The 12,441-nt window shown below is 45.1% G+C and overlaps 2 protein-coding genes across 2 annotated transcripts in view; one reads left to right on the forward strand and one right to left on the reverse strand.

Annotated features, from left to right (window-relative positions):
- The first annotated feature begins 5 nt into the window (after nt 1-5).
- RPS27 (ribosomal protein S27) lies at nt 6-4,611 on the forward strand. Its single transcript, XM_042440372.1, has 4 exons — nt 6-122; nt 1,883-1,991; nt 3,079-3,189; nt 4,359-4,611. Exons 1-4 carry the CDS (start codon nt 117-119, stop codon nt 4,385-4,387), a joined length of 255 nt encoding a protein of 84 aa, XP_042296306.1. The 5' UTR covers nt 6-116; the 3' UTR covers nt 4,388-4,611.
- Nucleotides 4,612-4,941: 330 nt separating this feature from the next.
- Nucleotides 4,942-12,441, reverse strand: part of NUP210L (nucleoporin 210 like) — a 54,112-nt gene continuing 46,612 nt past the window's right edge. Inside the window, exons 34-39 of the mRNA XM_042441009.1 lie at nt 10,453-10,602; nt 9,417-9,667; nt 6,478-6,679; nt 5,609-5,713; nt 5,373-5,447; nt 4,942-5,082 (exon numbers count right to left, since the gene is read on the reverse strand). Coding sequence (XP_042296943.1) covers nt 4,997-5,082; nt 5,373-5,447; nt 5,609-5,713; nt 6,478-6,679; nt 9,417-9,667; nt 10,453-10,602 — 869 coding nt within the window. The 3' untranslated portion in view covers nt 4,942-4,996. The remainder of the gene's footprint in view (nt 5,083-5,372; nt 5,448-5,608; nt 5,714-6,477; nt 6,680-9,416; nt 9,668-10,452; nt 10,603-12,441) is intronic.

Genomic DNA, 12,441 nt, shown 5'->3' on the forward strand with positions numbered 1-12,441 from the left:
CGAGGCCCCGCCCCTTCTCCCGACTTCCGCCCTCCCGGGAAACCCCGCAGGAGCGGATATAGCGCCCTCTCCTTCCGGCGTGGCTCCTTTTCGGCCGTCGCTGCCTCCACGCGGACATGCCTGTGAGTCCTCTCCGGCCCAGACTCCAGCAGAGGAGGCCTTTCTGTCTTCCCCTCGGGGGCTCCGGGCTCCTCGGCGGCAGGAAGGGAGCCGGGCCTCGGCCTCTCTGCCTGGGGAGCCTCCTCCTTCCCTCTTTCCTTCCGCCATGGATAGCCACTACGCCAGACTCAAAATGGCGGACAGCGTGGGACCAGGAAGGAGGCGGGGAAGGAGGGGGCCCAGCTCCCCGAGGCTTCAGTCCCCTTCCTCCGATGCATTTGTATATTGATGATGATGATGATGGAGAGAGATCTTGCAGCACCGTTGAGGATTAGGAAGGAAGGAGCCTTTGTGGGTCTCAGTCTCCTTCCTCAGATGCCTCGGGGCTCAAGGGTGCCTAAGGACCTCTATGGCTTTAAAGCCTAGTATCAATATTAATATTAGCTGGGGCTTTCCTAGGCTAAAGCCTACTTCCTCAAATGCATTGGGTCTCAAAGGCGCTAAAAGATATATATATATATAGCTTTAAATTCTCCTTTGGAGGTCTTTAAGCAGAGGCTGGATGGCCCTCTGTCAATGAGGATGCTTTGATTGAGAGTCCCTGCATAGCAGAATAAAGGGGTTGGACTGGGTGGCCCTTCTTGGGGTCTCTTCCAACTCTATGAGTCTATGGTGTTATTATTGTTATTACTGTTGTTATTGGAAGAAGTTGGCAGCAGCCTCTTTCCTAGGCTAAAGCCTACTTCCCCAGGCGCATTGGGTCTCAAAGGTGCTAAAAGAGCTCTATAGCTCCTATTATTGTTATTATTAATATTATTATTGTTAATTGAAAGAAGTTGGCAGCTGGGGCTTTCCCAGGCTAAAATCTACTTCCTCAGATGCGCTTGGTCTCAAAGGCACTAAAAGATCTCTATAGCTTTACATTCTTCTATTATTATTATTATTAGCTGAAAGAACGAAGTTGGCAGCACTTTGCTTATAGTGATAAGTTGGAGCGGCAGCCTTCTAGATACAACTCTTTAGTTCAGAGGTCCCCAAGCCATGCCCTTTAAGAGATTTTGGACTCCAGCTCCCAGAAGCCTCAGCCCTTTTGGCCAGTAGCTGGGGATTCTGTGAGCTGAAGTCCAGAGCCCTTTAGAGAGTACATTTTGGGAACCACTGCTTTATTTACTGAGGCTAGGCTTCGTTAGTGTTAATTTGCTTAGGTTAGGTAATCCCTTTGGGGGGACTACACCTCCCAGAATCCCCAGTCTGTGGATACAGGGCCTTGTAGTATGGTTCCAAGACAGTAACTTGCATCAGCTTATGGTGGGTTATAGCTTTGTTAGCAAAGGAGACTTGTTTTGGTGGATCTTGTGTTGCAACTTTGTTGGGAGTGAAAAGTAGGAGGGAAACAAATCTACTTTGTGTGTTACAAAGACTAAAGTGGTGGCAGTTGCATGCCTTCAGGGTCTGCCATTGCCTTCCCCTGAGGTTGAGAGAGAGTGACTTGCCTAAGGTTCCTCGTTGGGTTTCCATGGCTGTCAAACCCTGGTCTCCAGAGTAATCCAATACTCAAACCACCATGGCACACATAAGGCTTAATGGGAAAGGTAGGGGTTTTGGAATGCATTTGAAGGGATGGTCCTTTTAGCCCAGAGCTCCCTTAAAAAGGGCCACACTTTCTAGCTGAACTGCCCCTTAATAAATATGTGCTGTCAATACATTTGAGGATAAGTTGTGGGTTGTGGTGCACATTCATTGTTCTCTGGTTGATGCATCCCTTTTCCTTCCCTCTCTGCAGCTCGCAAAGGACCTCTTGCATCCCTCCCCTGAGGAGGAGAAGCGGAAGCATAAGAAGAAGCGCCTGGTCCAGAGTCCCAACTCTTACTTCATGGACGTGAAGTGTCCAGGTAGAGACGGATTTGGGTTGGCTGTTGTGCTGGGAAAATGAGATGGCCTCATTTTAAACCCTGGTTGGGCTGTGTCCGCATTTAATTGTGATAAGGGGTTAGATTGCATAACGTCTGAGTCAGTCTCAGGTCTGTTATTCTGCATTGGTTGGTGAACTTTGCTTTGCAGAAGGCCTGCTTGGAGGGCAGTGGTGGCTTTGGCACTTAACCTTCTCCTCAGCCATGTAAGCTGATATTGGGAGCTTATCTAAGGAGAGCCAGCCTTTTCATCTTGGGCAGATAGAATCGTAGAGTAGGAAGAGAGACCGCAAAGGCCATCCAGTCCAACCCCATTCTGCCATGCAGGAAATCTCAATCAAAGCATCCCTGACAGATGGCCATCCAGCCTCTGCTTAAAGACCTCCAAGGAAGGAGTGCGTTCCACTGTTGAACAACCCTTACTCTCAGGAAGTTCCTCCTAATGTTGAGCTGGAATCTTTTCCTGTAGCTTGCATCCATTGCTCCAGATCCTAGTTTCTGGAGCAGCAGAAAACAAGGTAGCAGATGGGTTATGAGTGGAATTACCTGGAAAATGGGTTGCTTTCATTCAGATACAGTACACTCAGTCTTTAATAGTGCCCTCTCCCTAAGCTTCTCATTAGGCCCTGTCTCTTCCATTTTTGGAGGGCAAACATAAGCCCTGATTTATTCTGTCTGTGAGCAGTTCTTGACTCCTGTCAAGGAACTACCTTTTTGATGTTTTAACTGCTACCACTTGAATGACATTAAAGTTAAAACATTAGTGACTTCAAACTTTAGTTTGCAATAAAGTACAGTGCAACTTTAGAAAGTTGGTGTTAAAAAGTTAAAGCACTCCTCTCTCATAGATGTTAGGTTCCAGCTGGGTATCTAGTCCACATAAAGCTCTTGAAGCAGAAATCTTTGAAAGGAGGAGAGGAGTGCCATGCATATAGCAGTGATGCCCCAGCCCTTTGCCCACCATCTAAACATGCCTGAACATTGCCAGATTTGGGGAGAAGAAAGCAACATTCTGTCTGTTTTAAACTATGAAATATGCCTGATTTGATTGTTCTCTTCTGCTTCCCAGGTTGCTACAAAATCACAACTGTGTTCAGTCATGCTCAGACAGTGGTTTTGTGTGTTGGCTGCTCAACTGTGCTATGCCAGCCCACTGGTGGAAAGGCACGGTTGACAGAAGGTAAGTGCCATTGAAACCCCTGCTCTTCTCTATTTTTCCTTCTGCCTCTTCTCTTCCGCAGGATTTAAGCAGTGAGGAATCAGCACCTGGTTCCTATTGTGTTATGCAAGTCTCTTCTCTTTTTTCATTCTGTAGGATCAGCCTATAAAATGCCTTAAAGCAGGTGGGGTCTGCAATTGGGAACTAAGTTGTTGCTTTTATCTGCTTGTTGGTAGTACATTTGTTTCCTTTAGCTTCACAAGCTTTTATGTGAGGTGTGAAGTCGAAGGCCATTCTCTGAAGATGCCAGCCACAGATGCTGGCGAAACATCAGGAATAAACTCTTCTAGAACATGGATACAGACCCCGAAAAACCCACAAACAACTATTTTATGTGAGGCTTTACACATAAGATATTGAGAGGCCCTCCTGACCAAGTAAAGTTTGATGTTTGCATTGTGTGTAGCAGTGTCTTGTGCGTGAGAGCAATGGCTGAGAGTTTTGGGGTATTATTGGGTGAGTCTGGTGGCAGCGGTGACTCCTTTTGATTTTATTGGGCATTGCCATTGCTCTTTCAAATAAGCCAAGGAGAACTTTAGATTTTTCTTACCCAGAGGCTTGAGATGGTATGCTTGCTGTATTTTAATAAATTGGCTATGGGAAAGTACTTTTTGTTTTTTGTAGAGGATCTTGCAGCACCTTTGAGACTAACTGAAAGAGTAGTATGGTAGCATGTGTGTTCATGCCTACTTCCTCAGATGCATCTGTTGGAGTGGAAAAGCCCAAGGATAGACTTGTATAGCAGTCTGTGTGTGGGAATGTATAGCAATGCAAAACTTGATGGGTGTGGAGATGGGGTGACAAGTTGTGTCTGTTGTGCCAGAAAACCATGCGCCTCAGGGCTTTTTTTGGCCAGTTCATCACTTGTTTACCATCATTTCCATACCCTCAAAGGTTTTCATTCCTGTGGACATCCTCACACAGCTGGCTGTATAGGTCTGTCCCTGGGCTTTCGCCAAACACATCTAAAGAAGTAGGCACAAGTCTAGAAAAGTTCATGCTATCAGCTTCTTTCTTTCATTTATCTCAAAGATGCTGGAAAGATCCCTTGCATACTGATTTTCCAGACTATGCTAGTCTTTCAATTCTACCACTTTTCCTTGCACTATTCACTGTTTTTTCTCTTTCAGGATGTTCCTTCAGGCGAAAGCAGCATTAAATGAAGCAGATGTTTTCCCCAGGACGGTGGGGCTACAAGCACAGTTGTCGGTGTAGTTGTTGAAGATCTCAAGACCGTGGATGATTTCCAGCGTCTAAAAGCAAGCTGCAGCTGTGTGACTCTTGAGGTCTTCAGCTTCTCCTATGAGATAGGATTAAACTGTGGCTATTACTGTCCTTGTAGCCTCACCCATTTGACTCAATAAATTTTGGATATAAAGACAACTTCACTTCTCACCAATGTTTTGAGTCTGAGAGTTGCTTGTGTGTTTGAGATAGGCCTTGTATGCTGTGTGGATGCCTACGATGGCTATGCTTAACATAAGGAGCTACCCTCAGATGCTATAGCTTAATAATGGCTTTCCTTTTTTGAAGCCGGGTCTATGTAGAAGTCTTTGGCCCACTATAGTGTGTGTGCGCCACAAAACAGCCTCTCTGCAAGACGACTTCAGCCCTCAGCCCAAATCAGCTGCAAGAAACCTTTAGACATGATGTGCCAAGCTTTCAGATGTCCCTAACCCGTCTTTCCCAATTAAGTAGGACACCTGCCACGTGTGTCACCAGTTTACTCTTTCCACATTGCTCCGAGAGGCGCTTCCTTGGGTGCTAGTTATCTTCGTACACTCCAAAGCCATGCCTGGGTCCTGTTTCTTACACTGGAATAATGCTGAGCACTTGGAGGAGGCGACATATAGCCTGAAGGAAATGAGGGGTGGGAGAAAGCAAAGGGCAGTTTGAAAAATGCAGATAAACATGAATCTAAAAGCTAAGAAGTCCAGGGTGGCTTGTATGCAGCAAGAGGGCTTGTGTATGCAGGCATGGCCTACATTAGGGAGGACCTGGAGAGCAATAAATACTGCAGAGGGCTGGCAGGTGCTGTGGGTTCTCCCAGCATTTCTCCAACATTTCCCCTCCACTTTAACTCAAAACAACATCTCACTACATGGGGTACAAGCCATCCCTTGGAAAACTGTCTCTTAACTCACCTGGCTGCATTGTGTTTGCTGTGGGAACGTAGACAACAGGGACTGTGTGCGCTCTGTCCAAGAAGGCATTGTAGGCTGCAAGGACAACCACAGCATTAACATTTTGCTGGAGTGGGTGGGTAGGCTATTACAACTTTGCTTTATTGAATAGGCAAGCCCTCCACCCAATGTAACCGTGTAGACTGCTTTTCTGAAATGGCAAAAACAAATCCTGCCCCCCTTCACAAATACCTTACCGAGAAAAATGGCCATTGTGGATGCCAGGACAGCAAAGATGGTGAAAAAGAGGACCTGATAGGAGCCCACGAGCTGCTTGACAAGGCCTGCTTCTGCACATTGGTCTAGGTAATGCCAAAACAAAAAGTTGGATTACGTTGGATGGGTCGCAGTGTAGTTTCTTGCAAGCCACTGACAAAACTGGCTCCTTTAGAGCTCAATACGTTGTACAGTGGCAAGACACACACTCTCGGCCTCATAGAAAGCTATGGGCAAACCTACTCTGAACACATCTTTCCAAGGCTGTCATAAGTCAGAAGCGAAGGAACATAATACAGAGTTGACTGATCTACAATTTTCATAATTGCTCAGTCAGGATATGTTTGCTGGGGATTCTGGGTGTTGTTGTTGTTACATTTATTTATATTATTTATATCCCACCCTTTTCCCAAAACTGAGACTCAGGGTGGGTCACGACACTAAAACAACAGTACTATTAAAATCATACAAAAATAGTAGATGAGAACAGAAATACGAAATTTTACTTACTCCCCAAATTCAAATCAGAACTATGATTAGCTCCGAAGCAGAGATGGCATCGAAGGGCATTCTTAACTGTGATTATTCGATATGTTCAATACTCAATATATAAACCTATATTTTTAATTTAATTCTACACTGTTTTAACTAAATGTGACACTTAAAACTTTTGTAAACGGTGTTTTCTTTTATCTGTGACCGTAAATAAAACGTAAGACTCGTATGCCCAAAATGGGACTTTCCCCATACGAATCTGCCTTAGGCTGCTCGCACAGGGTTCTGCTGCCTATGGGAATCCAGTTAAAGCGCGCGCCACCCGGGTTTTGCTTCAGAGGGTAGCTGTGCTCACCAAATAGATGCTTTTCTGGCCAAGCCCGCACCAACACAGCCGCCCTCTGGCCTGTTAAGATGCAGGAGAGGTTGACAAAGACGGGTGCCGCCATCTCGTGGAGAGAGCTCAGGTTTACCACGTAAAGAGAGAAGGCAAGTCCAGGCATGTCTGGAAGATACAGGGGTGGCTCCATCTTTATCACAGGGGAGCTGGGATGAGCCTTGGGGGAGGAAAACAAAGGGTTAGAAAACAAACAGTCGCAAGTGTTGACGTTATCCGGAGGGCTAGTCCCGTTTCTCTGGCAAGAACTAGTGATGTGGCATCTCAGAGGTGGCACCTGATCAGCTGCGGTGGACTTACTGTATATACTCCACTATTAGCCAACCTCATGTATAAGTCGAGGGCAGGTTTGGGGGTCAGAATTATGGATTTTGATCTGACCCGTGGATATGCTGAAGATCAAACCTAGCAGCATGCAACAAAGGATGTAAAAATCTTTAAGATGTGAAAGATCTTTAAAAATTGTTCACAGACATCATAACTCTTTGTGCTCAAAGGCTGAACGGATGAGAGAGCAGAGGGGCTGATGTGTCTTTTTTGGTGCTCCGGGAAGAGATTACGCTCTCGCCTTTCACCAGGGCATGGTTGTGTTTTTATAAGCGTTAAAGCACAGTGCTGTACTTACATTGAGGCATAAATAAGTTGACCCAGGTTTTTTAGTCAATGTTTTGACTAAAATTTCTTAGACATATACAGGAGTATAGGCAGTAACTGTACTTCAGTAGATAAAGTGTTATCCACAGTCGGTAACCTATTAGTTGATGGAAACAAGTACAGTGGTCCCTCCACATTAGCTGGGGTTAGGGGTGAAGTACCTCTTTGAATGTGGGGAACAAATGCAAATAAAATAAAAATCACTATGCTTTTCACCTGAAAGAACAGCTCTTTGGGAATCTCCAGGTCCTCCAGTGCAACTCTATGGTCAACATCTGCCAGAGGTTGATCACAGAATCATGTTGAAGTCTTTTCTCTAGGAACTTGTAGGTTCTCCAGCACAACTCTTATGGTCAACGTCTGGCAGAGTTGTGCTGGAAGACCGAGAGATTCCTAGAAAGGACATATGAATCAAAACCGCAAGTAATCGAATCCAGAAATGTAGAAGGCCGACTGTATTTGAACTTCTAGAGATATTGCAGGCATCTTCATGAGGTGGTAATAGGAAGGAGGAATGTGTGCCTCTTTCAATGCTATAGAACTGCAGCTCCCATCATCCCTTACTGTCATATCCTTCAACATTTCACAGATCTGTGAGGGAAATCGACTAATACAGTCTCCAAGTTCAAACAAACCCACATTACTCCATATGGGATTCCTGATGCAGGTCTCCTATATACCCTCCCAACATCTCACAGAAATAAAGTGAGTTGGGTAGCCAAGATGGCAAAGGTTATTAATGAGGAAGAAAATGCAAGCTAAGAAAGGCTGCAGCCATTTGTTTTTTGTCTAACTCAGAACAAGATCCCTCCTCCTGAAGAAACCAAGGTGCTGCAATTCTCTTTTTCCTTCTGTTGAGTTGACCAAGTGCAAACCCCATCTGCATTTTAAACTCATTTTGCAGCAGCAGACAGGGGATAAAGGAACAAAGTGGGAAGGGGAGACAGTAACTGGGACAATTTAAAAGCAGCTTGCAAAATGGGACAGCAGAGGATTAATTGGGTATGCCACTGTTAAATTGGGACAATTGGGTGAAATGATCAAATCCATGTTATCTTCAGTTTTAAAGCTGGGGCAGCAGATGATGATCTCTTCAATATGTCTTTCAGCTGTGCCTGGAATCCAGTCTGACATGCTCCCCAACATACTCAGAGACTATTGGAGAGGTCAGCACCTGCTGCCTGAGCTTTTAAACTGAAGATAATAGGGATTGAATTTGGGGTTTTCTGCATGCTAGAGATGAACAAGGTTCCACCCCGCTCAAATGTCCTTGACTTGATCTGAGCAGGTTTTGTCCTGGACAGTGAGAAAAGCAGGGATTGAGAAGTTAGACTTACCAAGAAGGTTCATTCTGGGATGGCAGGTTGAGTTATCCAGTATCAGGTCAGTCTTCCCCGGGGAAAACCCAACAGTCATGGATAAGTTAAAGGTTTTCATGGCTGGCATCCATAGTTTTTGGTGGGTTTTTCGGGCTATGTGGCCGTGTTCTAGAAGAGTTTATTCCTGACGTTTCGCCAGCATCTGTGGCTGGCATCTTCAGAGGAGATGCCAACCATAGTTTCTGGTGAAACGTCAGGAATAAACTCTTCTAGAACATGGCCACAGCCCGAAAAAACCCACAAAAAAAGTCATGGATGACTCAAACTGCCATCCCGAGAACGTTTTCAACCTCAAGAAAACAAAAAGGTAAGAACAAAACCTATCACTGTAAACATGTTCAATGCAGAATGAAAAATGAAAAGCTTAATGAATAATTAGATCATAAAAGTCCTATGAACCAAAAGGCAGCACAAACTTGATGTAGTACTACGAAATATTTTTGCATCCAAAGGATAGGTCTGTCAGCCCTATAATGTTGCCTGAGACAAAGGGGGAACAGGCCACAAGTGGTCCCTGGACCTTTCTATCCTGAAGAACAGCTTTTGTTTGCGAAAGGAGAATCATAGCTCCTTGGCTTCTCCAGAAGCTCCCTAACAAAGGGATAGGACTTTTCTGTTCATTTCTTTTTCAACATTGGAGGTAATCTTCCGGTCACTTCCTATATGGGAAAGAAAATAACACCTGTATTTTCAGCCATGGTACAATCTATGAAAGGACCAAACTTGCCAACTCCTGGTCCTCTGCCTGTAATATTTCTTATGATATCCCAGCAAATATCCTTGCTCTAGAGGTTATAGTTTCTGCAAATTAAAGAACAATCTATGCTTTCCTCATGAATATATAAACTTTCAGCCTTTACTTACTTGTATATTTTCAATCACTTCCCTTGATCCCATCACTACAATTTCGTTGCTCAGCTGCTTGCTGCTGAAGACTACTTCAGACTGGTTGATGTAAAAGGCGGGCAAGAAGGGAACCAAGACTGTCTGGGTTTGGTCTTGGCCCTGCTTGCTGAGGAGAGAGACGGTCACATACACTGAGCCTTCAGCAGTGCTCAGAGCCAGCAGGTCATCTTCAGTCTGGGCTTTCACCTTGACTATGCAGGCATAGAGACCTTGGTTGGAAAGAAAGAAAACCAGACAAAGACTATTTTGGGAGTATAATCAGGGGAGGTGTAATTCAAAGGTGGAGAACCTGTTTTCTGCTGCTCTAGAGACTAGGACCCGGAGCAATGGATGCAAGCTCCAGGAAAAGAGATTCCAGCTCAACATTAGGAGGAACGTCCTGACAGTAAGGGCTGTTCGACAGGGGAACACGCTCCATCGAAGTGTGGTAGTCTCCTTCCCTGGAGATCTTTAAACAGAGGATGCTTTGATTGAGAGTTCCTGCATGGCAGAATGGGGTTGACCTGGATGGCCCTTGCGGTCTCTTCCAACTCTATGATTCTATGAACTTCTTGCCTTCTAGAACAGGTAGGGCAATGTGTGTCCCGTGGGCTACATGTGGATACTGAGGGGCTCCAAAGTGGCACCGAGGAGTGGAAAGCATTATTCTGGGAAGGGAACTGGGTTTTTCTCTCCTCAGTGCCACTCCTGCCAGCTTGCTTTGAGGTCACAATAGGAACTGGGCACCTCACAAGCAGGACAAAACTTTATTTGAACCATGCAGGTCAAAGAAAGTAAATGGCAGCCTGGGAGCTGTGGGAAAGACAGAGGCTGTAGGAGCTGATGGCGGACCACAACAATAGTAGCGTAAACAACTGCTGGGATAAGACAAATGCAGGACATATGGGGGAACCATTTGTGCTTTCCCCCAAGTGTAAACAGTCAGCAGGTATCATCATCTGAGGACACTATTCCCATTACCATCCCTCTCCATACCGATAAGAGTGAGGCCCACCTTTATCAGTGTAGAATGCAGACTGAACGTGAAAGATCTTGTGTGCTGGAATGTCTGGGATGGTTTCGCTGAACTTCACTTGGCAGACCAGATGAGATTCTGGGGACAGTACATCTGTGATGGCATGAAGCTGTGCCGAACTGCAAAGGCCTGCAAGGAGAGATGGGGTGGGAAGGGAGACATCAGAAACGGGTGGCAATGCAAGCAATCTGAACCAGTGAACAGATTTCCTATAGATAGTTATTGAGCCCTGTTTGCATCGTCTCTTCAAGAAACAATAACTGGATCCTTGCATTATTAAGTCAGGCAGGTGCGATGAAGTTAGTGGGAAGAGAGTAAACTCTGGAACCTGGGAACGGGATAGTTCTCCCAGTGTAATACTATAGGTAGCTGCTTCTGTTTTCACCTTGGTGGGGTGCATCTACTAACATCAGCAAGAGGAATTTCCTTTTCACAGAGAGGAAACAATAAATAGAAAACTACTGGCACCAAAGAACATATTTATTTGAAAGGGAATGAGCATAAGAGAGGCAAGAAAAGGCTGGTGTTTCTGTGAGCTTGTATTTTTATATGGTTGCAGTTAAATGCTGCATACCGTTGGTAAACTAAGAACTTTCATCATTTGGCTCCAACCACAAATAGTATGGATTTAAATATTATATTCGAAGGAGAGAAGAAAGCCGGTGTGGTGTAAGGCTTGAGTGTTGGACTAGGACTCCTGGAAAGCAGGGTTTAAATCTCTGCTGATCCATGGAAACCTATCAAGTGACCTGGTGCAAGTCCTACTCTCTCAGCCTAAAAATAAGGCAATGGCAAATATCCTCTGAAGAAATCTGGCTACGAAAACCCCAAGAGAGAGGGTCGCCATAACTCAACCTGAAAACACTTAACAGATATGAAGGGGATAAAAACAGCTTTTCAAATATTTTGTGTTTGGCTTTGGAGATATGTAGATGCCAAATGCCCTCCTTGTACCTCTGAAGAAGTATACTAGCTGACTCAGAGGGAGAGAAGAGGCAGGCACAGCTCCACCATGCCTACACCTAGAAGTAGATGAATGGTCCTCCCTCCATTTCAACTGCCATTGCCCTGGCCTTGGAGGGAGAGAAGAACTGGCAGTATCTGCTGGACTTGATCCCCTTCCCCACTGCCATTCCCTTCTCCTTTTGGGCCATGTCTTTTTAGATTGTAAGCATGAGGGAACGTCCAGTTAACTGTCAAATTAATCATTTGTAAGCTGCTCTGAGAGCATTTCTGAAAAATGGGGTATAAATACACTCGTCTCCTCCACATTGGCTGGGTTAGGGGCACAGGACCCCCGTGAATGAGGAAAATAATAAATAAAGAATAATAAAACTTTTATTTTTATTCCGCTTTTCGGTGACGAGACAATAAAAGCAGCTCACAACACATTAAAATATCCACATTCACAACATTATGTCCCAAATTCCCCCCTTAAAACAGGATTAAACATGTTACAATTAAAATATCTATTAAAACAGAATTAAAAAGAAAGAAAATATATACAGTATGACGAGGACAGAGCGGTGGGCTAATATATGATGTGGGGGTCAGTCATTCTGTGGCTGGGCACTTTTATTCAGCAAAGGCCTGCCAGAAGAGATCCGTCTTGACAGCTTTTTTAAAGCTGTCTAAGCTGGCAATTTGACGGATCTCGTCTGTCCGGCTGTTCCAAAGTTTGGGAGCAATTGCAGAGAAGGCCCTCTGGGAGGTAGCAGTTAGTCTGGTTTTTAAAGGTGCAATAGATTCCTCCCAGAGGACCTGAGGGTGCGGGGCAGATTATATGGGAGCAGGCGATCCCTCAAATAGGTTGGATCCAAGCCATGTAGGGTTTTAAAGGTTATAACCAACACCTTGTACTGCGCCCGGAAACTAATAGGCAGCCAGTGATGAGATTTTAGAACGGATGTTATTCGGTCACTCCTAGTTTTATCGGCGACCAGCCTGGCTGCCATATTTTGCACTAGT

Source organism: Sceloporus undulatus, chromosome 9 (assembly GCF_019175285.1).
Source record: "Sceloporus undulatus isolate JIND9_A2432 ecotype Alabama chromosome 9, SceUnd_v1.1, whole genome shotgun sequence".
Classification (NCBI taxonomy): domain Eukaryota; kingdom Metazoa; phylum Chordata; class Lepidosauria; order Squamata; family Phrynosomatidae; genus Sceloporus; species Sceloporus undulatus.